General features: G+C 39.6%; 2 protein-coding genes and 1 long non-coding RNA gene across 11 annotated transcripts in view; 1 reads left to right on the top strand and 2 right to left on the bottom strand.

Moving 5' to 3' along the window:
- Positions 1-7,200, top strand: part of LOC127832439 (neprilysin-like) — a 36,997-nt gene extending 29,797 nt beyond the window's left edge. For all 7 annotated transcript variants that reach the window (XM_052357905.1, XM_052357908.1, XM_052357902.1 and 4 more), the window contains 7 exons: positions 146-197; positions 427-494; positions 1,893-2,023; positions 2,257-2,322; positions 2,461-2,559; positions 2,670-2,746; positions 4,098-7,200. In XM_052357905.1, coding sequence (XP_052213865.1) covers positions 146-197; positions 427-494; positions 1,893-2,023; positions 2,257-2,322; positions 2,461-2,559; positions 2,670-2,746; positions 4,098-4,197 — 593 coding nt within the window. In that variant the 3' untranslated portion in view covers positions 4,198-7,200. The remainder of the gene's footprint in view (positions 1-145; positions 198-426; positions 495-1,892; positions 2,024-2,256; positions 2,323-2,460; positions 2,560-2,669; positions 2,747-4,097) is intronic.
- A 2,544-nt stretch (positions 7,201-9,744) lies between these two features.
- Positions 9,745-26,845, bottom strand: part of LOC127832440 (protein brambleberry-like) — a 38,829-nt gene continuing 21,728 nt past the window's right edge. For both annotated transcript variants that reach the window (XM_052357909.1, XM_052357911.1), the window contains 5 exons: positions 25,725-25,931; positions 22,649-22,888; positions 20,553-20,749; positions 19,214-19,353; positions 9,745-13,383 (listed from right to left, as the gene is read on the bottom strand). In XM_052357909.1, coding sequence (XP_052213869.1) covers positions 13,257-13,383; positions 19,214-19,353; positions 20,553-20,749; positions 22,649-22,888; positions 25,725-25,931 — 911 coding nt within the window. In that variant the 3' untranslated portion in view covers positions 9,745-13,256. The remainder of the gene's footprint in view (positions 13,384-19,213; positions 19,354-20,552; positions 20,750-22,648; positions 22,889-25,724; positions 25,932-26,845) is intronic.
- On the bottom strand, positions 22,895-25,218 carry LOC127832447 (uncharacterized). Of its 2 annotated transcripts, XR_008026902.1 has the most exons (4): positions 25,120-25,159; positions 25,018-25,068; positions 24,102-24,254; positions 22,895-24,050 (listed from the first exon to the last, which is right to left on the bottom strand). It is a non-coding gene; the product is annotated as an uncharacterized LOC127832447 (long non-coding RNA). The 2 variants fall into 2 exon arrangements; XR_008026901.1 differs by having other exon boundaries at positions 25,018-25,218.

The raw sequence follows: 26,845 nt of genomic DNA, 5'->3' as shown, positions 1-26,845 counted from the left end.
TTGGTTGATACAATTCGAACGGTTGATGGTTTAAGAAGATGCAATGCATAAGGTTCGTTTTTTGACAAAACTAATGCCAAAAATATCGATTTATGGGAGAATTGAATGCATACATTGATTTATGAAACATTGCCTTTGATTACAGCGTTCCCCGCGGGTATGTTGCAGCCACCCTACTACAGCAAATATCAACCAAGGTACATGTTATCACTGCCGGTCTAAAATTGACATTACCTTCTGAAAAAAGCTGAAGTATTATTAAACTGTGTAACATCATAATTTATAAAAAAAATATAGCACCTTGCTGGATACTAGTTTATAACATATATGCAAAAGAGACAAATCAAACAATCTGAAAATACGTCTGAAAATTTATTGTATTATGAAAACAAGCGATACCTCCATGGTTCATTTCCCTTGTTTCAGGTCTATGAATTATGGGAGCATGGGGTGGCTTATCGGTCACGAGATCACTCATGCCTTCGATGACACAGGTATGTACCAAGGTCAAGTGACTAGAGCCTGCGATAACATAGGTATGTACCAAGGTCAAGTGACTCCCGCCTTCCATGTCACAGGTATGTACCAAGGTCAAGTGACTAGCCCCTGCGATAACATTGGTATGTACCAAGGTCAAGTGACTCACGCCTTCGATGACACATGTATGTACCAAGGTCATGTGACTAGCGCCTGCGATAACATAGATATGTACCAAGGTCAAGTGACTCACGCCTTCCATGACACAGGTATGTACCAAGGTCAAGTGACTTACGCCTTCCATGACATAGGTATGTACCAAGGTCAAGCGACTCACGCCTTCCATGACAGGTATGTACCAAGGTCAAGCGACTCACGCCTTCCATGACACAGGTATGTACCAAGGTCAAGTGACTCACGCCTTCGATGACATAGGCTTGTACCAAGGTCAAGTGACTCACGCCTTCGATGGCATAGGCATTTACCAAGGTCAAGTGACTCCCGCCTTCGATAACATAGGTATGTACCAAGGTCAAGTGACTCACGCCTTCCATGACATAGGTATGTACCAAGTTCAAGTGACTTACGCCTTTCATGACACTGGTATGTACCAAGGTCAAGTGACTCACGCCTTCCATGACACATGTATGTACCAAGGTCAAGTGATTAACGCCTTCCATGACACAGGTATGTATCAAGGTCAAGTGACTCACGCCTTCCATGACACAGGTATGTACCAAGGTCAAGTTACTCACGCCTTCCATGACATAGGTAAGTACCAAGTTCAAGTGACTCACGCCTTCCATGACATAGGTATGTACCAAGGTCAAGTAACTCACGCCTTCCATGACACAGGTATGTACCAAGGTCAAGTGACTCACGCCTTTGATGACTCAGGTACGTACCAAGGTCAAGTGACTTGCGCCTTCGATTACATAGGTATGAACCAAGGTCAAGTGACTCACGCCTTCGATGACACAGGTACGTACCAAGGTCAAGTGACTTGCACCTTTGATGACACAGGTATGTATCAAGGTCAAGTGACTCACGCCTTCGATGACACAGGTACGTACCAAGTTCAAGTGACTCGCGCCTTCGATGACACAGGTACGTACCAAGGTCAAGTGACTTGCGCCTTTGATGACACAGGTATGTACCGAGGTCAAATGACTCACGCCTTCAATGACACAGGTATGTTCTCAGGTAAAGCCACTCGCGCCTTGATAACATAGGTATGGATCAAGTTCCCCTTACTTACGTGCTTGAAGACAAATGTATAAACTAAGTTGCAGCGTTTCAAGTTTTTATGACCATACATAAAAAAAATACTGGTATGGCAATAAAACAAATGTTGATGTTGAACGGTTTATTGAAATGAAACATAATTACATACAATATATAATAGTTATGTTTAGGCCGGATGTACGACAAGGACGGCAACCTGCGTGACTGGTGGAAACCGGAAGCCGCCCTGAAGTTCCAAAACATGACGAGCTGTATCGTGGACCAGTACAACCAGTTCATAGCGCCCCTGTCGAAGATACACGTACGTTCACACAACTGTAGGGAACGCATAAAAAACTGGATAGTAACTCTATTAGCGTAATTCTTATTGAAAATCTTGCATAGGTCGATTAAGTCAATATGCATTCGTCATTCGTTATTATACGCACACTATTTATGTTTCTCTATTATCTATGCAACATTAAAATAACATGGAGGTGTTTGACAGACGTTAGAACACCGCTGAATCATACAATTTTATATTGGAAATTTCAGATCAATGGAGAATTTACTAAAGGGGAAAACATAGCTGATAACGGAGGACTGACACAAAGTTATAAGGTGATTTAAATACATTTTAACATCAAACTATAATTTTGAATTACACAATCATGTATCATATTATGTCAATAAACTCCTTTTGTTAGAATTCGTAAAGAATTCGTAAAAACTAGTGTTTCATTCCTTTAACAACTTCAGGCTTACAAAAACTGGCAGAAAAGACAGGGAGAGGTGGAACCTCTTTTACCTGGACTCAAGTTTACCCACGACCAGTTGTTCTTCATTAATTTTGCTCAGGTAATACTTGTATCTATGTATTTAAAATTTGTTGAGGTTGAAACCCAACACGAGGGTTCGATCGTTGTAAGGCAGATGTCTAGTTTAGTATCCTCTATTTATTCCACTAGGGCTGGTGTGGTGTTACTACAGTAGAACGAGAAAAGGATGAAATACACACCGATGCTCACTGTCCAGGCCGCTTTAGGTAACTGATGTAATCAAGCATTGTGTGGCAGGTAACTGATGTAAACAAGCATTGTGTGGCAGGTAACTGATGTAAACAAGCATTGTGTGGCAGGTAACTGATGTAAACAAGCATTGTGTGGCAGGTAACTGATGTAAACAAGCATTGTGTGGCAGGTAACTGATGTAAACAAGCATTGTGTGGCAGGTAACTGATGTAAACAAGCATTGTGTGGCAGGTAACTGATGTAAACAAGCATTGTGTGGCAGGTAACTGATGTAAACAAGCATTGTGTGGCAGGTAACTGATGTAAACAAGCATTGTGTGGCAGGTAACTGATGTAAACAAGCATTGTGTGGCGGGAAACTGATGTAAACAAGCATTTTGTGGCGGGTAACTGATGTAAACAAGCATTGTGTGGCGGGTAACTGATGTAAACAAGCATTGTGTGGCAGGTAACTGATGTAAACAAGCATTGTGTGGCGGGTAACTGATGTAAACAAGCATTGTGTGGCGGGTAACTGATGTAAACAAGCATTGTGTGGCGGGTAACTGATGTAAACAAGCATTGTGTGGCAGGTTACTGATGTAAACAAGCATTGTGTGGCAGGTAACTGATGTAAACAACATTGTGTGGCAGGTAACTGATGTAAACAAGCATTGTGTGGCAGGTAACTGATGTAAACAAGCATTTTGTGGCGGGTAACTGATGTAAACAAGCATTGTGTGGCAGGTAACTGATGTAAACAAGCATTGTGTGGCAGGTAACTGATGTAAACAAGCATTGTGTGGCAAGTAACTGATGTAAACAAGCATTGTGTGGCATGTAACTGATGTAAACAAGCATTGTGTGGCAGGTAACTGATGTAAACAAGCATTGTGTGGCATGTAACTGATGTAAACAAGCATTGTGTGGCAGGTAACTGATGTAAACAAGCATTGTTTGGCAGGTAACTGATGTAAACAAGCATTGTGTGGCAGGTAACTGATGTAAACAAGCATTGTGTGGCATCAAACAAGCATTGTGTGGCATCAAACAAGCATTGTGTGGCATCAAACAAGCATTGTGTGGCATCGAACAAGCATTGTGTGGCATCAAACAAGCATTGTGTGGCATCAAATAACAATTGTGACCTTGCATAATTTGTATGCTCATTTTCTAGAATAAAGGAGAAACAATTCTTTAAATTGTTCTGGTAAAATACTGGTATTTCGTTCTTATATGAGTTTTAAACGTTTTGAATACATTTAATAACCATTCAATCAGTACTTTAAATACATTAAATAAAATAATATTCATCAAATTGCATGCAGTTTTTTCTACAATAATTCTTCTTGCACTGACAGGCATGTTTCATTGACTCACTTGCAGAGTGATCGGGTCTCTGCAGAACTCCTACGACTTCTCCCGCGCCTTCAACTGCCCGCTTGGTAGCTACATGAACCCACGCAACAAGTGCCGTGTCTGGTGACGGGGTTCAGAACAATGTAGTGACCGGATTAAGGACCTTGTGGAGACGTTACTTTGCATACCTATGCATAGGTATTTCTTGAGTGGCCCAAAAGGTGATTGTGCGACCACCATAACAAAGGACAATTTATGTTGGGATATACACTATAGTGTTCAAATTCTGATTATAATAAGTAAGTTTAATGGTAACTGATTAATGACGAACAAGATGACCCTGAGGATTATTAAACACTCAGCTTAGTCTTGCTCAATTCTATAATACTCTAAGACCCCTTGTTCAGGCCACTTTTGACTAAAGGGTCATTAATTGAACAAACATGGTACACCACTGTAACATTGTAACTACCAAATATATACCCCTGGACGTGTCATTTGAGATTTCTTTCAATTCTTTTGCTATATAAGTTTATATAAATCATGAACTTCTTCAGACGTGGCCAGTTTCATACACAGAGGCATGATTAGAAAACACTTTGTAGAGGACACTATTTGATGTTACAAATTAAATATCAAATCTTTAAGCTTACTTTTAAGTGTCAATGATTATTTTTTAGGTCCTGTTATTGACAGTGATTTCTATTCAATGCCTTTACTTTGCAGCTGCTGTTATGTTGTTTTATTAAAATATTTGTTTTATATTTTTTCTTGTAATTGTGTTTTTGTTTTTAACTAAATTGTTGTTTTTAGTTAAACTTGCGTTTATTTGTGCAAGCAAAAAAATATTTCAGTCCAATTCTGATAGTGTGAACATGTTGTTGATGTTTGAATTGTAAATTATGAAAGGGGTCAGATTAGAGAATTCGATGAAAGTCTGTTAAGGCATTAAATTGCTAAATTGTAACATCTCAATTGCACAGCTCCATTATAAAGAAGTTTGTTCCAATGGAGCTAAAAGTAGTGTTCACTTAATTAACAAGAGGGCCAAGATGGCCCTAGTTCGCTCACCTGAGAGGAGTCGGTTCATTCAATCTTTACCAAATGTCAAACTTGACCTAGATATTGTCCAGACAAACATCCTGGTCAAGTTTCATCATTATTTCATCTGCAAGTCATGATCATTATACCTATGAAGTTTCCTGATCCTAGGCATAAGCATTCTTGAGATATCATCCAGAAACCATTTTTCTAAGTTGAGTCACCGTGACCTTGACAGCCATTGTTTGAATACGTTATTTGGCACTGTGACCTTGACCTTTGACCAAGTGACCTGATAATCAATAGGGGTCATCTGCGAGCCATGATCAATATACAAATGCAGTTTCATGAACCTAGGCATAAGCGTTCTTGAGTTATCATCCAGAAACCATTTTACTATTTCAGGTCACCGTGACCTTGACCTTTGACCTAGTGACCTGAAAATCAATAGGGGTCATCTGCGAGTCATGATCATAGTACCTATGAAGTTTCATGATCCTAGTATAAGCGTTCTTGAGTGATCATCCAGAAACCATTTTACTATTTCAGGTCACCGTGACCTTGACCTTTGACCCAGTGACCTGAAAATCAATAGGGGTAATCTTTAAGTCATGATCAATGTACTTATGAAGTTTCATGATCCTAGGCGTAAGCGTTCTTTAGTTATCATCTGGAAACCATTTTTCTATTTCGGGTCACCATGACCTTGACCTTTGACCTAGTGACCTGAAAATCAATAGGGGTCATCTACGAGTCATGATCAATGTACCTATGAAGTTTCATGATCCTAGGCCTAAGCGTGTTTGAGTTATCATGCGGAAACGATTTTACTATTTTGGGTCATCGTGACCTTGACATTTGACCTAGTGACCTGAAAATCAATAGGGTCATCTACGAGTTATGATCAATGTACCTATGAAGTTTCATGATCCTAGGCCTAAGCGTTCTTGAGTTATCATCCGGAAACCATTTTACTATTTCGGGTAATCGTGACCTTGACCTTTGACCTAGTGACCTGAAAATCGATAGGGGTTATCTGCGAGTCATGATCAATGTACTTATGAAGTTTCATGATCCTAGGCATAAGCATTCTTGAGTTATCATCCGGAAACCATTTTACTGCTTTGGGTCACCGTGACCTTGACCTTTGACCTAGTGACCTGAAAATCAATAGGGGTTATCTGCGAGTCATGATCACTGTATCTATGAAGTTTCATGATCCTAGGCATCAGTGTTCTTGAGTTATCATCCGGAAACCATTTTACTATTTCGGGTCATCGTGACCTTGAACTTTGACCTAGTGACCTAAAAATCAATAGGAGTCATCTGTGAGTCATGATCAATGTACCTATGAAGTTTAATGATCCTTGGCATAAGCGCTCTTGAGTTATCATTTGGAAACCATCTGGTAAACGGACGGACCGACATGAGCAAAACAATATACCCCCTCTTCTTCGAAAGGGGGGGGGGGGGGCATAATGAGAAAACTGCCCCCTCCCAGCAGCCATGTTATTCAACTGACCGGAACCATTTTTTAACTCAACTCTCGTATCAAAGAAACAAATATTCTGAGCAAATTTCATGAAAATTGGGCCAAAAATGTGACTTCTACTGTGTTCACATGTTTTCACTGTATACATATAGAGAATCAAAGCGCTGAAGGCACTGAAGATGTTCGCTATTGCATAATTTAACACGCAATTCATTTTTCAATCGCAAGTTTGAAATGAACACACGCCATTCAACTTTATAAAGTGTGTGTCTTGGCGCACGGGTTGAGTTTTGTGTGCACTTTTTATCATCCTTAAAATTTCATAGAAATAACTTAGACAAAATAAAAACAACATGCTTTTTGGACGTTCTGAAAGCATAGAAAGTATGATGAAAATGGTAATGAGAACTTAATATAAAGAAAATTTGCAGTCACCATCATATTAAAGGAATATTTTTTCTAATATCAAAGAACTATCTCACCAAGAATATAAATTCATAATGAAAGTTCCGTGTACAAAACTTTTGATTTTTGACACCATATAAATATACAATAATCTTCGTAACTTGTATATGGAGGAATAAAAGTATAAAAACATTGCTGTTTATGCTTTACTTGTTACCCGAGCAGTTCACACAGTGTCAACAATGCTGACATAAACATAGGCATAGAGCACTAATGCGCTTTTAGGCGTATCTGTTTTACTCAGTTTTCATCTTAGTGACTTTTACATAACGCCAACAGACACGCATGAATATTTTCGAATATTTAATAAGCTAATTCGAGATACAACCTTTGAATTTTTGCTACATCACTGCGTATGTGCTCAATTCAAAGGATGTAGCACTGTTCAGTGTAAGGAATTCCGGACTACTCTCTGTATGCTCAAACGACACAAATTGTGGCCCTGTTACAATTACGCGAGACAATCCATCTCGCAGAATTTCACTTTCGCCTCCAAGATGAAAAAACAATCATTAGCAAAATAGTATAGTGTCACGATAAGAGAAAATCGTTTAATTATCATACCACAATGTGTGCCATACTTGGTCAGCACGTCTGGAAATCATTCCTTAATGTGTGGATAGGCTGCCATTATTAACAAGTTTGCTATTTAGAATTCAATTTTGTATCAAAAAGCATTGTTATTAAATGTGGCATTTTCAATTCGCAACGAGATTTGTAATGACCCTCGTCATGCGAAAATGGGTCTTATTCCATATGCGCCCATCATATAAATAGCCCACTCAGCTATCTCTCCTTCTGGTAAGGAGAAACATAACATATTGAGTGATTTTATAGCGAACAGCATCGCCTATGGCCTGACTGCGCAAAAGCATGTGTTGGGTTAAACAAACGCTGGCCGAAACGCATAAGACCCATTTTCGCATGACGGCGCTATTGGCGTGTGATTTAAATGTGTCAAAACAAAACTGCGTTTAAATCAAATATCAACATACGGTATATTTCGATAGTGAAGAAAGATACTAATTACAAGGCATATGAGGACACATATGAAGTGCTCTCCCGTAGTATATTTTTTATCTACTCACACTAATGTGTGGTTTGACAATGCTAACACACATTTCATGCGGTGAATATGCAACTTAAAAGTCAAAAACACAACACAATAGTTTAACTTTTGTTTCATTGTATTTATTTATTTAGAAAAGTAAATTGCAAACTTTATTTCAACGTCAGCGTATACGCCGACTACATTTTAAAAAGATATTTATTGTTATAAATATATTAAATATAATATATTTATTTGTTTTCGGTTTTAGCGATTATAAAGCATTTTCGAGGTTGCCTATAGTATGCCTGTAGTAATTGATGAACTCATATCCAACTGTCTATGTATTGAGAACTGTGGATATAAACAACCTAAACCTTCTACTAACCTTCTACTATTGCGTTGCTAGCACCTGTAAATACAAAAGATCGCCGCTATCTGTTGAGAACCAAAGAACGTTTTCCAGAAATACCCGCTGTAGTAGCATGAACGAGGTTACGAAACAGGTCATTCGTATTATTATTATAAATTGTTTGTTATATTCGAGTTTAGCGATTATGAAACATTTTTTTGTTTTTGTCTATCGTATCGCTGAAGCTATTGTTGAACTTATGTTCAACGTTTTATAAATTGAGAATATAAATAAGCGTTAACTTTTTCCCGAATCTATTAATAGCCTCAATTTACGACCTGTACTACGTCATTGAGGTGTATGTGAGAGCATAACCTATTGCGTTGCTATCGCCCGTGGACTTTCCTTTGTTTATCGACAGGCGCATCTATTAATAGCCTCATATTATGAATGGACTGAGCAAAAATACTACGTCATGAAGACGCTGCAGAAAGTGGACTATTTTATTCATTCATGAACAATCTCCTCCGCGACACGTACAATACGATCATTGTTTATTGATTATTTTCTATAAAAGCACCGTTCGAAACTATTGCATTTAACACGATATTAATATCATGTTTCCATTTGTGAATGAATATAATTGGAGAACTCAAACCTCTTGCATAACTTATACAACTCTTTCTCCCCAGGATACGCGTAGTAAGCGGGTATTGGGCTCCTAGTAGCTAAGGCGTATCGACCTGAATTTTAGACTAACCACCTTAGACGGTCGCTAAGCGATTATCTAAAAATGCCCTGCCCACTGGCGGCCATGTTTTTTCACCAACTTTCATGATGATTGGGCAAAAATTGTGACTTCTAGAGTGTTTACAAGGTTTCTCTATAGCCAAATAGGGAAAACTGCCACTATATACATATAGAGAAAAATGCTCCGCCCACTGGCGGCCATGTTTTTTCACTGATCTCGACCATTTTCGAACTCGTCCGAGACATTAATTGAACCAATGTTTTTACCAACTTTCATGATGATTGGGCAAAAATTGTGACTTCTAGAGTGTTAACAAGGTTTCTATAGCCAAATAAGGAAATCTGCCCCGCCCACTGGCGGCCATGTTTTTCAACGGATCGGAACCACTTTTGAACTCAACCAAGATATCATTAAGACAAACATTTTGACAAAGTTACATGAAGATTGGGCATGAAATGTGACATCTACAGTGTTTACAAGCTTTTTCTTTTTTTTTACCTAGTGACCTAGTTTTTGACCCGGCACAACCCAGTTTCGAACTCGGCCGAGAGTTCATTGGGACAAAGCTTCTAACCAAGTTTCATGAAGATGGGACAAGAAATGTGGCCTCTAGAGTGTTTACGAGCAAATGTTAACGGGCGGACGGACATACAACGGACAAAGACCGGTCACAAAAGCTCACCTGAGCAATCAGGTGAGCTAAAAAGCTAACGCCTAAACATCCTGGCAACCCAACTATTATATATTTTACACTTCAAATAACTTATCCATGAGTGTAATAAAATTTGACGAAAACAATTTAATGCTTTAGTATTTTATCAGATTAAAATGATTACTCATGAAGGAAACCGCTCCCTGATGTACAGTGTTGTTCTTATTGAATCTATGACAAAAAGTGTTAAATACTGTGATTTCAAAAAAAAATTAACAAGACCCTTTAATGTTGCTAGTGTCACAGATTTTTGAATTGTGAATTGTTAATGTTTCAAGTGTGAACTTGTCACTGATTTTGCATTGTGAATTGTTTATGTTGTTAGTGTGAACTTATCCTTAATTTTAGAATTCATTGTGCATTGTCAATGTTGCTTGTGTGCACATGTCACCTTTTTGCATTATGAATATCTAACATTGCTAATGTGAACATGCCACTGATTTTTGCACTGTGAATTGTTCATGTTGCAAGTGTTCACATGTCACTGATTTTTAAATTGTGAATTGTCATCTTTTGTCACGATCACCACTTATATTTGAATGTGTACTTTTTGTATAAATAAAAACCTAATTGTATGCCTTGGATTAAGTTATATATTTTTCCACATAATATATACATGACCAAATTAACAAAGATTGGCATGTGTAAACTATCTAATTAGTATTAAAACTATTAAGTAATGATATAATTATCTTCCACAAATCATGTACAAGACTGATACAATCTATCATCATGTTCCCTCCTTTGACTTAACCTTTTTTTGAAATTATCCAACATATCTCCTCACATCATATCATATCAAGTTATTGGCATTCATTTGAGATCAAAGTCATAAAATCATGTAACAGCTTCTTCATGCCCCAAAATAATATATCAATACTATTTATTTAAACATAACATATAAAGTATATTAAATCGTTGTAACATTAAAACATTACTGAACAAGAGATGTGTTTGTCAGAAACACAATGCCCCCTATTGTGCCGCTTTGAAATAAAATTTCAATATATCATTTGGCAGGTTTAGAAATTATCTCCCTTTTAAAGCTTATTACTTCCCTTGGCTTTTATTTTTTGACGTTTGACCTTGAAGGATGACCTTGACCTTTCACCACTAAAAATGTGCAGCTCCATGAGATACACATGCATGCCAAATATCAAGTTGCTATTTTCAATAATGCAAAAGTTATTGCAAAACTTTTACCAAGGTTAAAGTTTTGGGACACACACAATGAATGAATGACAGACAGACAGGCCAAAAAAAATATACCCCCGATTTTTCATTCCGGAGGCATAACAAGAAATGTGTTTGTCAGAAACACAATGCCCCCTATTGCGCCGCTTTGAAATAAAATTTCAATATATCATTTGGCAGGTTTATAAATAATCTCCCTTTTAAAGCTTATTTATTCCCTTGGATTGTATTTTTTTACTTTTGACCTTGAAGGATGACCTTGACCTTTCACCACTCAAACTGTGCAGCTCCATGAGATACACATGCATGCCAAATATCAAGTTGCTATCTTCAATAATGCAAAAGTTATTGCAAAACTTTAACCAAGGTTAAAGTTTTGGGACACACACAATGAATGAATGACAAACAGACAGGCCAAAAACAATATACCCCCGATCTTTCGATCCGGGGGCATAACAATCAAAAGGCTCCCTAATGACATAGTTATAAAAGACAGTGGCAAGTCAACAGTAACCATGCAAACATTAATATGAAACAATAGTGAGCATTTTTAACAATGGCAGCAGAAAACTGGACTCTTCCTGAGGCATATTTTACACACAAAGCAAGCATTACCAACATAACACACACGCACACACACACATAACGATGTATTCAAAAAAAAAATTTGCTAGCACATTATTAATAATGATACAACTTTCTTATTGCAAAAAAATCCTTTGCCTGTGTCAAACATGATTGTCAACTGATAGTGAAAGTACTTTTCAATGTCAAAATGTGGTAAGCTGATGTGGTTATATTGTGAGTATTTACATCTTTCCTGGAAAGTGACAAAACTTTGTAGCAAAAGAAATTAATGTTCCAAGAAACATGTCATTTGGGGTTAACAAAGAATTTGGATCTTCTGAATAAGTCACAGTCCAAAAGAAGGTGATTGTCAAAGTCAAAATGAAGCCTGGTGATGTTGTTATGATAAAAGGGATCAAATGCATCATCCATTCAAGTATCAAAGATTTGTAGATATCAGTATTTCTGTTAGAGAAACACATCAAATTGGCTTAACCAAGCATTGCGAATTCCTTAAAAACATTGGTGCATGACAGATTAAAATGAGGTCAAGTGATGTGGGTGAGTTGAGAGTGCTCATAGATATTATACCATCCATGAAGTATCAAAGCTTTGTAGCAAGTGATATTGATGATAGATGAACCATGTCATTTGGTTTGACCAAGAACAAGAATCATCTGAAGAAGGCTCTAAAAATCAGGTAAATATCAATGTCAAAGTGAGGACAGTGAATGGAAAAATAAACAAAAGAAGGAATGAAAATACAAAGAAATGAAAAGGCCAAATGCCATATGCCTCCCAGCATTAACATGCATAACAATATTCAATACAAAATCTGTAACTAAAACAGAACATTGTTCCCATGATTCTCTTCAATGTCCGGAACAAGAACAGAACAATGTTCCTTTGATTCTATACAATATCCGGAACTAGAACAAAACAATGTTCTTAGTTTTCTATACAATGTCCGGAACTAGAACTAAACAATGTTCTTAGGATTCTTTACAATGTCTGAAACTAGGACAAAAACAATGTTCTCGGGATTCTAAAAACTGTCCAGAACTAGAACAAAACAATGTTCTTAGGATTCTATAAAATGTTTGGAACTAGAACTAAACAGTGTTTTTAGGATTCTTTAAAACGTCTGGAACTAGGACAAAACAATGTTCTTAGGATTCTATACAATTTCTGGAAACATTGTTCATGATGACATAACATTTCCAACTATACAAATACAGACTTAGAGAATAAGATAAACATAAATGATAATGATAAACAAAGGGAGCTTAAGGGTAAATTACCAATGGAAACTTATTTAATATTGCAAAAACTCTTGAGAACTATTAATGCATATTTAGGTCATTATATATTATACTCTTTAAAAACTGCTTACATTGAAACCATCAATGACTTTCGATGACTTGATACTCATGAGGTAAAATTTTGGAAGCACAAAAAGACTGAGATTGCCTAACATTGGTCTCCTTTGAATAGCTCATTCTTCAGGTCCTTATGGCAACCCTAGCAGGTTGTCATGACGTCCCGCCTTGACCCCAGCAAATTTTCATGATGCTGGGCCCTGACCCTTGTGTCTGTGACAGAACTCTGACCCGCTGGCACAGCCCAAACGACATGGCACACCAGTCTTGGTGTACCCTTGACACAGGGAACGATTAGTGGACGTGGAACCCCTGTACACAGTGGACATAGTTAGAAATAGCATTAATGTAACATACAATCTTTTGAATGACTATACAGAAAACACAAAATATGATCACCATTCTAAACCAGAGCTCCATAAGATCTGTATCTGCGTATTTACGCATTGAAAAAATGAAAAAAAAAACGCTTTAAAAATTGGCCTTTAAAAATACGTAACATCACAGCTCAAATCTTGGTACGTATTTGTAATCTATTACACTGCGTAACCTGTTTAACCAATAATCCAATTCAGTGTTGAGTGCAAGTTAACCTTTGAATCAAAAGTAAGTCAATCAAAAGAACCTTGTAATCTAAATGGCGGACCATCATGTTCTAGGTTTGAAAAAGGGACGTTTAAAGCAAACAGGGGCTCCTGCATGAAGTTACTGAATATTACAATATGTCAATAGAGATAAATCTTATGATGCTTCTAGAGTTGTTAAAATAATTTTAGTTTTAACTTTTAAAGATGAAGTTTATAGTTAACTTACATAGACCAAAGGAAGTTTGACTTTATTTTCAATTGCACAAGCAGTGCCATAACTTAATTTAATTGTGAAATGACGTTCATGTACTACATGAATACTATATGCAATAAAGACAACACAGTTGTTAGTTGAATATTTTAAAGACAGTGTTCATATCATCATTTAAATTTATTTTGTTTGCATTTATTAATAACAAATAATAATATTTCTAGATTATTTAATTAAACATGAAATGTACAATGTCAGTTTTCTATGGAAATGGAAAATACCCCTCAAAATTCCTAAATACCCTTTATGGCTGAAACAAAGGAGTAAAATATCCTTTAACAATTCTATCAGGGGGTAAAATACCCTTTAGACTTGAATGCTTATCTGGAGCCCTGTTCTTAACCTTATTTATTTAAGCTTGATTGTATTAAAAGCCGAAAACATGGTCTGGAGTCTATTCCCTGGTAATAAATAGTACTTATCTTTGGGGAGATCTAAGGCAAGCTCACAGGGCACCATAGGGAATGAATATACCTATAGCCTACCTTGAAAGTGCTTGTTGAGGTGGGGAGTGCCTAGAGTGCCAACTAGAGTACAGAATACCTTGATGGTGCTCATTGAGGTGTGGAGTGCCAACTAGACACACTATAGCCTACCTTGATGGTGCTCATTGAGGTGTGGAGTGCCAACTAGACACACTACAGCATACCTTACCGTTGAGGTGTGGAGTGTCTACTAGACACACTATAACCTACCTTGATGGTGCTCATTGAGGCGATGGAGTGCCAACTAAACACACTATAGCCTACCTGGATGGTGCTGGTTGAGGTGTGGAGTGTCTACTAGACACTATAGCCTACCTTGATGGTGCTGGTTGAGGTGTGGAGTGCCAACTAGACACACTATAGCCTACCTTGATGGTGCTCATTGAGGTGTGGAGTGCCTACTAGACACACTACAGCATACCTTACCGTTGAGGTGTGGAGTGTCTACTAGACACTATAGCCTACCTGAATGGTGCTGGTTGAGGTGTGGAGTGCCTACTAGACACACTATAGCCTACCTTGATGGTGCTTGTTGAGGCGTGGAGTGCCTACTAGACACACTTTAGCCTACCTTGATGGTGCTTGTTGAGGCGTGGAGTGCCTACTAGACACTATAGCCTACCTTGATGGTGCTTGTTGAGGCGTGGAGTGTCTACTAGACACACTATAGCCTACCTTGATGGTGCTCATTGAGATGTGGAGTGCCAACTAGACACACTACAGCATACCTTACCGTTGAGGTGTGGAGTGTCTACTAGACACACTATAACCTACCTTGATGGTGCTCATTGAGGCGATGGAGTGCCAACTAAACACACTATAGCCTACCTGGATGGTGCTTGTTGAGGCGTGGAGTGCCTACTAGACACACTATAGCCTACCTTGATGGTGCTTGTTGAGGCGTGGAGTGCCTACTAGACACACTATAGCCTACCTTGATTGTGCTTGTTGAGGCGTGGAGTGCCTACTAGACACACTATAGCCTACCTTGATGGTGCTTGTTGAGGCGTGGAGTGCCCACTAGACACACTATAGCCTACCTTGATGGTGCTTGTTGAGGCGTGGAGTGTCTACTAGACACACTATAGCCTACCTTGATGATGCTGGTTGAGGTGTGGAGTGTCTACAAGACACACTATAGCCTACCTTGATGGTGCTGGTTGAGGTGTGGAGTGTCTACTAGACACACTATAGCCTACCTTGATGGTGCTGGTTGAGGTGTGGAGTGTCTACAAGACACACTATAGCCTACCTTGATGGTGCTGGTTGAGGTGTGGAGTGTCTACAAGACACACTATAGCCTACCTTGATGGTGCTCGTTGAGGCGTGGAGTGCCCACTAGACACTATAGCCTACCTTGATGGTGCTTGTTGAGGCGTGGAGTGCCTACTAGACACACTATAGCCTACCTTGATGGTGCTTGTTGAGGCAGGAGTGCCCACTAGACACACTATAGCCTACCTTGATGGTGCTGGTTGAGGTGTGGAGTGTCTACAAGACACACTATAGCCTACCTTGATGGTGCTCGTTGAGGCGTGGAGTGCCTACTAGACACACTATAGCCTACCTGAATGGTGCTTGTTGAGGTGTGGAGTGTCTACTAGACACACTTTAGCCTACCTTGATGGTGCTTGTTGAGGTGTGGAGTGCCTACTAGACACACTATAGCCTACCTGAATGGTGCTTGTTGAGGCGTGGAGTGTCTACTAGACACACTATAGCCTACCTTGATGATGCTGGTTGAGGTGTGGAGTGCCTACTAGACACACTATAGCCTACCTTGATGGTGCTCGTTGAGGCGATGGAGTGCCAACTAAACACACTATAGCCTACCTTGATGGTGCTTGTTGAGGCGTGGAGTGCTCACTAGACACACTATAGCCTACCTTGATGGTGCTTGTTGAGGCGTGGAGTGCCTACTAGACACACTATAGCCTACCTTGATGGTGCTGGTTGAGGTGTGGAGTGCCTACTAGACACACTATAGCCTACCTTGATGGTGCTCATTGAGGTGTGGAGTGTCTACTAGACACACTATAGCCTACCTTGATGGTGCTTGTTGAGGTGTGGAGTGCCTACTAGACACACTATAGCCTACCTTGATGGTGCTCGTTGAGGTGTGGAGTGCCTACTAGACACACTATAGCCTACCTTGATGGTGCTTGTTGAGGTGTGGAGTGCCTACTAGACACACTATAGCCTACCTGAATGGTGCTTGTTGAGGTGTGGAGTGTCTACTAGACACACTATAGCCTACCTTGATGGTGCTTGTTGAGGCGTGGAGTGCCTACTAGACACACTATAGCCTACCTTGATGGTGCTCGTTGAGGCGTGGAGTGCCTACTAGACACACTATAGCCTACCTTGATGGTGCTTGTTGAGGCGTGGAGTGCCTACTAGACACACTATAGCCTACCTTGATGGTGCTTGTTGAGGCGTGGAGTGCCTACTAGACACACTATAGCCTACCTTGATGGTGCTCGTTGAGGCGTGGAGTGCCTACTAGACACACTATAGCCTACCTTGATGGTGCTTGTTGAGGCATGGAGTGTCTACTAGACACACTATAGCCTACCTGAATGGTGCTGGTTGAGGCGTGGAGTGTGTACTAAACACACTATAGCCTACCTGAATGGTGCTGGTTGAGGCGTGGAGTGTCTACTAGACACACTATAGCCTACCTTAATGGTGCTTGTTGAGGTGTGGAGTGTCTACTAGACACACTATAGCCTACCTTGATGGTGCTTGTTGAGGTGTGGAGTGTCTACTAGACACACTATAGCCTACCTTGATGATGCTGATTGAGGTGTGGAGTGTCTACTAGACACACTATAGCCTACCTTGATGGTGCTGGTTGAGGTGTGGAGTGTCTACTAGACACACTATAGCCTACCTGGATGGTGCTTGTTGAGGCGTGGAGTGTCTTCTAGACACACTATAGCCTACCTTAATGGTGCTTGTTGAGGTGTGGAGTGTCTACTAGACACACTATAGCCTACCTTGATGGTGCTTGTTGAGGCGTGGAGTGTCTACTAGACACACTATAGCCTACCTTGATGATGCTGGTTGAGGTGTGGAGTGTCTACTAGACACACTATAGCCTACCTGGATGGTGCTTGTTGAGGCGTGGAGTGCCTACTAGACACACTATCGCCTACCTTGATGGTGCTGGTTGAGGTGTGGAGTGTTTACTAGACACACTTAAGCCTACCTTGATGGTGCTCATTGAGGCGTGGAGTGCCTACTAGACACACTATAGCCTACCTTGATGGTGCTCATTGAGGCGTGGAGTGTCTACTAGACACACTATCGCCTACCTTGATGGTGCTGGTTGAGGTGTGGAGTGTTTACTAGACACACTTTAGCCTACCTTGATGGTGCTCGTTGAGGCGTGGAGTGTCTACTAGACACACTATAGCCTACCTTGATGGTGCTTGTTGAGGCGTGGAGAGTCTACTAGACACACTATCGCCTACCTTGATGGTGCTCGTTGAGGCGTGGAGTGCCTACTAGACACACTATAGCCTACCTTAATGGTGCTTGTTGAGGTGTGGAGTGTCTACTAGACACACTATAGCCTACCTTGATGGTGCTTGTTGATGTGTGGAGTGTCTACTAGACACACTATAGCCTACCTGGATGGTGCTTGTTGAGGCGTGGAGTGTCTACTAGACACACTATAGCCTACCTTGATGGTGCTGGTTGAGGTGTGGAGTGTCTACTAGACACACTATAGCCTACCTTAATGGTGCTTGTTGAGGTGTGGAGTGTCTACTAGACACACTATAGCCTACCTTGATGGTGCTTGTTGAGGCGTGGAGTGTCTACTAGACACACTTTAGCCTACCTTGATGGTGCTTGTTGAGGCGTGGAGTGCCTACTAGACACACTATAGCCTACCTTGATGGTGCTTGTTGAGGCGTGGAGTGTCTACTAGACACACTATCACCTACCTTGATGGTGCTCATTGAGGTGTGGAGTGCCTACTAAACACACTATAGCCTACCTGGATGGTGCTTGTTGAGGCGTGGAGTGTCTACTAGACACACTATCACCTACCTTAATGGTGCTTGTTGAGGTGTGGAGTGCCTACTAGACACACTTTAGCCTACCTTAATGGTGCTTGTTGAGGTGTGGAGTGTCTACTAGACACACTTTAGCCTACCTTGATGGTGCTTGTTGAGGCGTGGAGTGTCTACTAGACACACTATAGCCTACCTTGATGGTGCTCGTTGAGGTGTGGAGTGCCTACTAGACACACTATAGCCTACCTTGATGGTGCTTGTTGAGGTGTGGAGTGTCTACTAGACACACTATAGCCTACCTTGATGGTGCTCGTTGAGGCGTGGAGTGCCTACTAGACACTATAGCCTACCTTGATGGTGCTTGTTGAGGCGTGGAGTGTCTACTAGACACACTATAGCCTACCTTGATGGTGCTTGTTGAGGTGTGGAGTGCCTACTAGACACACTATAGCCTACCTTGATGGTGCTCGTTGAGGTGTGGAGTGTCTACTAGACACACTATAGCCTACCTTGATGGTGCTTGTTGAGGCGTGAAGTGCCCACTAGACACACTATAGCCTACCTGGATGGTGCTGGTTGAGGCGTGGATTGCCTACTAGACACACTATAGCCTACCTTGATGGTGCTGGTTGAGGTGTGGAGTGTTTACTAGACACACTATAGCCTACCTTGATGGTGCTCATTGAGGCGTGGAGTGCCTACTAGACACACTATCACCTACCTTGATGGTGCTCGTTGAGGCGTGGAGTGCCTACTAGACACACTATAGCCTACCTTGATGGTGCTCGTTGAGGCGTGGAGTGCCTGTACCGTGAGGTGCCCATGTTCCTAGTCTCGGAGGAGTCAAAGTCGCTGATGGAGGAGTTTTCGTCCAGATTCTCCAGGTAGCGACGCACCTTGGCCAGGTCTTCACGCTGAAACAACAACAACACCCTGGTAAGGGTCATTCCATCTGGGATCTCTTTCTTGATGCCCCTTACTTCATTAAAAAACTTTTTATGAACTATTAACACTATTAAAAACATCTGTGCATGTGTCGTTCATTCTGGGATTTTTATCAACTTACCAAAATTTTGGCATAGACATAGAGACATTCTAGCATTTCTTAGAATGCTCTAGGAAGCTTATTATTTATATCACCTGCAATCGGCTTATTTGGTCTGTCTTACACATTTTATTAACAAATGTCTATTGTTTTGATACAAATTGTTGGGTTTAGGTGTAAACTAATGTCCCACAACAACAACAGAACATGTTAGCGATTACAATCTAATTAAGGTAAATGCCTCTCCTAACAAGATGTGTTTGTGAAACACAATGTCCCCCTATATGATGTTTGACCTTGTAGGATGACCTTGACCGTGTGAAGGATGACCTTGACCTTTCACCACTCAAAATGTGCAGCTCCATGAGATACACATGCATGCCGAATATCAAGTTGCTATCTTCAATATTGCAAAAGTATTAATAAAATAAGCGATTTGGGCCACATATATTTGACCTCTGACCTTGAAGGATGACCTTGACCTTGACCTTTCACCACTCAAAATGTGCAGCTCCATGAGATGCACATGCATGCCAAATATCAAGTTGCTATCTTCAATATTGCAAAAGTACTCATAAAATGAGCGATTTTGGCCACATATATTTGACCTCTGACCTTGAAGGATGACCTTGACCTTGACCTTTCACCACTCAAAATGTGCAGCTTCATGAGATACACATGCATGCCAAATATGAAGTTGCTATCTTCAATATAGCAAAAGTTATTGCAAAATGTTAAAGTTGGCGCAAACAGACAGACAGACCAACAGACCAACAGACAGACAGGGCAAAAACAATATGTCCCCCACTACTATAGTGGGGGACATAAAAATTTGGTATTACTGATTAATATGTAACTAGAAATTAATAACACTCTCAGGTGTAATTATTTTTGCTGGACAATTTTGGTCATTCTGCTATATACCAGTAATTAAGCAATACATATATAAATTTCAGTAAGGTCAGAATCTGAAATTTTATCCAAAAAAACAGTTCACATCCCTTGAAAAATTCCTCAACAAACTAAAGTAAAAAGCATGTACGACATGTCAACAATCAAGTCACTCACCACTGTTGATGAGTCTGCTCTCACTTGCTCAGGTCTCTGGTATGGAGTGAAGGCACTTGTAGAAGGCTTGTCCAGCCTTGCAGAGTTGTCCAGCCTTGCAGAGTTGTCCTGCCTTGAGTTGTCGCGTCTTGCAGAGTTGTTGCCCCAACCAGCGCCCGGAGAGTGGTCTCCCTTTGGACTATTTGCTGAATCATTCACTGGAAAAGAACTTACTGTTTTACAAGACAACAGCAACATTATTGATAATCACATTTTAACTAACTAGCAATTACTTCTTGTATTAAGACCAACCTTTTGCAATGGTAACAGTTATTAAGCAAACTTAATATAAGAACATGACTGCCCGTAAGAAAACTTTCCATTTTATTCTAATTAGTGTAACAAATATGTCATGTGAGTATATAGTAGAAATAAGAAATGTTTAAATCAAATGTTCTCATTTTGGATAAAATTACATCACCTTGATGCACTTTCATATTTTGAAGTCCAAAGTATCTAAGCTAGGATGTTGGAAATCTTTATACCGCGACAAATAAGGGAAAAGGTAAACAAGAGGGCCTGAAAGGCCCAAAGTCACTCACCTGAGACTCAAAGGAACTGACCTGTTCTATGCAACCCAAGATGTCATTAGAACAAAATGTTCTGACCAACTTTCATGACTAGTGAAAACCCTGGCAGTCACGTTTTTTAACAGACCAAAACCATTTTCATACACATTCAAGATATCATTTAAACAAATATGCTGACAAAGTTTCATGAAGATTCATAAGTCCATATAAGGAAAAATGCCCCGCCCACTGGTGGCCATGATTTTCAAGCAACTGGAACCATTTTCAAACTTGTCCAAAATATCATTGGGACAAATCTTCTGACAAAGTTTCATGATGATCATACAATAAATATGGCTTCTAGAGTGTTAACAAGGTTGAACTATAGCTATATAAGGAAAAATGCCACACCCCCTTGGCGGCCATGTTTTTCCACCAACCGGAACCATTTTCGAACTCATCCGAGATATCATTGGGACAAATCATCTGACCAAGTTTCATGAAGATCGGAAAATAAATGTGGCCTCTAGAGTGCTAACAAGGTTTTACTATAACCATATAAGGAAAAATGCCCCACCCCCTGGCGACCATGTTTTTCAACCAACCAGCATCTTTTTTTAACTCGTCCACGATGTTACTGGGATGAATCTTCTGACCAAGTTTCATTAAGATCGGACAATAAATGTGGCCTCTAGAGTGTTAACAAGATTTTACAATAGCCATATATAGCCATATAAGGAAAAATGCCCCGCCCTTTGGCAGCCAAGTTTTTCAAGCAAACGTAAACATTTTCGAACTCATCCAAGATATCATTGAGACCAATCTTCTGGCCAAATTTCATGAAGATTGGACAATAAATGTGGCCTCGAGAGTGTAAACAAGGTTTTACTATAGCCATATAAGGAAAACTGCCCCGCCCCCTGGCGGCCATGTTTTTTCACAGATCTGGACCATTTTCGAACTCGTCCGAGATATCAATCAAACCAATGTTGTGACTAAGTTTCATGATGATTGGGCAAAAATTGTGACTTCAAGAGTGTTCACAAGGTTTCATAATAGCCATATAAGGAATACTGCCCCACCCCCTGGCGGCCATGTTTTTCAACGAACCGAAACCATTTTTGAACTCAGCCAACATATCATTAAGACAAACATTTTGACAAACTTACATGAAGATTGGGCATCAAATGTGACTTCTACAGTATTCACAAGGTTTTTCTTTTTTTTTAACTGGTGACCTAGTTTTTGACCCAGCATGACCCAGTTTCGAACTCAGTCGAGGCATCAATGGGACAAATGTTCTGACAAAATTTCACGAAGATCAGACAATAAATGTGACCTCTAGAGTGTTCACAAGGCAAAATGTTGACAAGCACGACTGACAACGGACAAAAAGGCGATCACAAAAGCTCACCATGAGCACGTTGTGCTCAGGTGAGCTAAAAAACACACACAAATCAAACCTTGTTCATATATAATAATAATAAGTTTCTTATTGATGTACAATAATTTCCCTGGACTACATGTAAAGGCAAGTACAAGACCTACATGAACTATACAGTCTATGAAGGTTGGTTGCCAGCTGCTGGATCTCTACGGGGGACAGAGGCAGATCCACTGTGGGACCAGTGGGTCCTGCAGTCGTTGTGTCAGGTGACTGGTAACCCTCGTCAGTTTGAGCTCCTGCATCACCTGCAGGGCCTGGCAGGGAACCACCAAGGAAAAATGGCCGCTCAGAGGGTCCGGATGCCTGCTTACGTCTACACCACCATATATACAGCCAATTCACTGGAAAATATGACAATCATGCAGATGTGAACATTTACATGTGGGTTGGAAATGTAAACATGTGACAATTTTTTTTAAACACATCAATCAGTACTTAAAGGTAGCAGTGTCAAAGTAAGAATATCAATAACCAAACGATAAAATATATCAATAACCAAACGATAAAATAGAGTCCAACGTGATTTATTTGTCCCCTGAGTTAAGGGGTCACTCAGGTCAAGCTGTCTTTCTAGATTCTTCCTAACAAAGTCATTATTACACAAGGATTAACTCTCAACCTGCCATTACAACCCATCAACAAGTATATTTCAAGTCGAAAGACTTTTATCAATTGAGTTCAGTTGTCAAGAGGCAGTCATTTTGCGGTGCAAAAGTAATGATCAAATCTCTGGGCGTAGCGTTCTCACACCTGCAACGTCATAGCATTGATTGTGTGTCTATTGCGCAGTGAAAGAAATGATTGTGGTAACTGCTTTTGATATAATAAATGTGTCAAACTGTGAGAAAAAAGTACAAGGTTTGTTCTACTGGGATAATTACAGGAAATCTTCAAAATAAATTACATCAGAGAATGTTTTAAATTATAATCACTAATTCAATGATTGTGTCACGGTCTGAACTTGGTCACATTAGGGAAGAAAATGTGTGGCAGCCCGGTTAGCTCAGTTGGGAGAACACTCACCCTGTTATCAAGGTGTCCCGGGTTCAAGTCCCGGACTGGCCGCAGATTTTCTCACCCAGAGACAATGGCATACAAGTGGAAAACATCAAGGTAGTAATTACATTATTAAATATTGATTTGAAAATAATTTTTCAGATCACTCTTTAGCTAAGCTCTCAAGCATACAAATCAATTTGACATGCAATCCAATTAATAAATGACAGATAAACAATGAACTCTTAACAAAAGCACCTCTTGTTAAAAGTTTTATTTTAGTTATGCTAAGCTCGTGGTTGTTTGAATAAAAACGACGTGTTTGTGCTGTTTGTGTACAAAGATGGTTTTATAAGCTTTTAGTGTTCAAGGACAGGGATAATATTAACTGACAAAAGTGGTCACCTGACTATAGCAGCCATCTGCCAACAGCAGCCACTAAACCACAGAGGTCACCTGACTATAGCAGCCATCTGCCAACAACAGCCACTTGACCACAGAGGTCACCTGACTATAGTAGCCATCTGCCAAAAGCAGCCACTCGACCACAGTGGTCACCTGACTATAGCAGCCATCTGCCAACAGCAGCCACTCGACCACAGTGGTCACCTGACTATAGCAGCCATTTGCCAACAGCAGCCACTTGACCACAGTGGTCACCTGACTATAGCAGCCATCTGCCAACAGCAGCCACTCGACCACAGTGGTCACCTGACTATAGCAGTCATCTGCCAACAGCAGCCACTCGACCCAGGGCTATAGATAATAAGCGTATTTGCGCAATGAAAATAACCAAAAACGTAATTAAATTCAAAATAAAGCGTACAAAAACGCAAATACAAATTTAATTAAGTAATTCCCATAAAAAAACTTGCGTCACAAAACGCAATTCTAACGAACACAATGCGTATTTTTTAGACTGGTTATTTCCCTACAAAAATGTACCGAATAGTTTATAGGCCGCCCTATGAAGACAAAAAGGCAGTCTTTCAAGCGGTTATTAATATTTGGGGTATTATTGTAATTATTTGTAGACCTGTCCGATTTCTACTTTCATTTTCAAGGTATTCGACTCAAAATGAACCAAAAACGGGGTGCATCGCTTTGAACAGCCATAACTTCATCAATTGTGCAGCGATTTTCAGGAATTCAATTGTATTCAACGCAAAAAGGAATGAACTTTGATCAGAAATTCCGTAATTGTTGTTATATACAGGTACCTTTTTAATTCCATTTGTATAAATAAAATAGTAACCTTAGTAGATTTCTATTATATTATATATGTCATTCCCTAAATTACCCAATTGAGTTAAAAAACTGGGGGTGAAAAACCTAATTAAGCTCAAAAGTAGGGGGTGGAAATTTTTGCTAAAACTATTGAATTTACAAAAACCCTAATGTTGTCAAAAACAGTGGGTGAATTACCCAATATACCCCAAAAGTTATCTATAGCCCTGTCGACCACAGAGGTCACCTGACTATAGCAGCCATCTGCCAACAGCAGCCACTTGACCACAGTGGTCACCTGACTATAGCAGCCATCTGCCAACAGCAGCCACTCGACCACAGTCGTCACCTGACTATAGCAGCCATTTGCCAACAGCAGCCACTTGACCACAGTGGTCCCCTGACTATAGCAGCCATCTGCCAACAGCAGCCACTGTAGCCGCTTCTGTTGACTTGCTCCTGTACACAGGTTGGACTATGGTGACATAAAAGAATGAACTTGCAATTTTAAATTAAATGTTTTATTTAAATGTACTCTGCCAACCCTCCATTTTAACTTTGGCAAAACATTTTGATAGACAGTACATGCCAGCATCCGTTTTTCTGCGCATATACTTCTCATGGTTACATAAAAATCAATTAACTGGGGGCTAATTTTTTTTAATTGCATTATGATACCCAGTTGCATCAGTTTAGTTACAAGACTATATTATTGAGACACATAAAGCTGAGCATTGTTGCATCTTCATACAAAGGAGGCTTCTTTATGAAAGTGTTGTAATTTTCAGAAATGCATGTCATACAATTGTATTAAAATTTTAACTTTAAATAAAATGATAAAAAGCTTTAGATTAAACCCTTCTTGTAATGCTACACTTTTTAATTGTTTTCTTGAATGCTATTATGTATAGAAATCAGACTTCATCACAAAAGAAGGAACATGTAAGATGCTACCTGCAGACACAACAAACAGGAACATTGTGATTGAGGCAAAGTCTAGACTGTGTCCTGTCTGTATCTCCATGGTTGCATTCACAGAAACCAGCACAAACAGAACCAGTCTGGTTGCCGGGGGCGACTGAAGGAATGAGGCTGCCAAAGCAGCAAACAGGAAGTAGCTCACATGAAGAACGCCACATGTAAGGATTGACAGCTTGTCATCTGAAAGGACATGAACCAAGCTAGCATATTAGTTGATGGGCTTTCAGAAAGGACATGAACCAAGCTAGCATATTAGTTGATGGGCTTTCATACTTGGCTTGTTAAGATTACATAAGGAAATTGCATATTGACAGAAATGTTGCTTTAAATAGTAATTATTGCCTACAATTATAAGGATTTTTTTAATTAGCAAGGTTATTTGAGCTTCATTAGTGTTCATGCTGGCAGTATCTTTTATTAACACACTTTCTTGTATCCTTCAAAACCATTATTCCATTACTAACAAAATATAGAGCTGTTACCTTAAAACAAAGGCAAACTTTTAAAATCATTTGTTAAAATTTTTATGTCAAAAGGATAAAAAAATAATTTTATTTGAATGTTAACTACCGCAAGAACACAGTTGACCAGTATGCTAATTTCAAATGGTTTTTGCTTGCATATAGTGAAAAAAAAGTTACACATCAATATGAATGTTTTCAGAATAATACAAATACCAGAAATATCAACATGAAGGCAATAAACTACTTTAAGAACAGAACACCAACTATAAACAGAAAATTATCATGACTGGTATCACAGTCATGTATTGGTGAATTCCAGGCATTGAGATAAAACCGTTATGAGGGCTAGTCAAATCTTGCACTTACCCCATAATCAACAAATGTGTGTCTAAAATTATTTTTTATCAAATGGGCCTATGCAGACAAAAAAGGAAAACATGAATGCCTAAACGTACTGTGACAGTGAGAGTTGAATATTACACATATAGTTTTATTGTAAATATAACACACACAGTTGTACGTATGAAATATAAAAACTATTAGGGGTTAGGATTTTAAGTTATTAGTATATAAAGAAATATAGACCATCTATAAAAGATATTACAATATACAGTTAGTGATGTTTCTACA

This window comes from Dreissena polymorpha, chromosome 5 (genome assembly GCF_020536995.1).
Source record: "Dreissena polymorpha isolate Duluth1 chromosome 5, UMN_Dpol_1.0, whole genome shotgun sequence".
NCBI classification, from domain to species: Eukaryota; Metazoa; Mollusca; class Bivalvia; order Myida; family Dreissenidae; genus Dreissena; species Dreissena polymorpha.
This window is presented reverse-complemented; position numbering and strand designations above follow the sequence as displayed.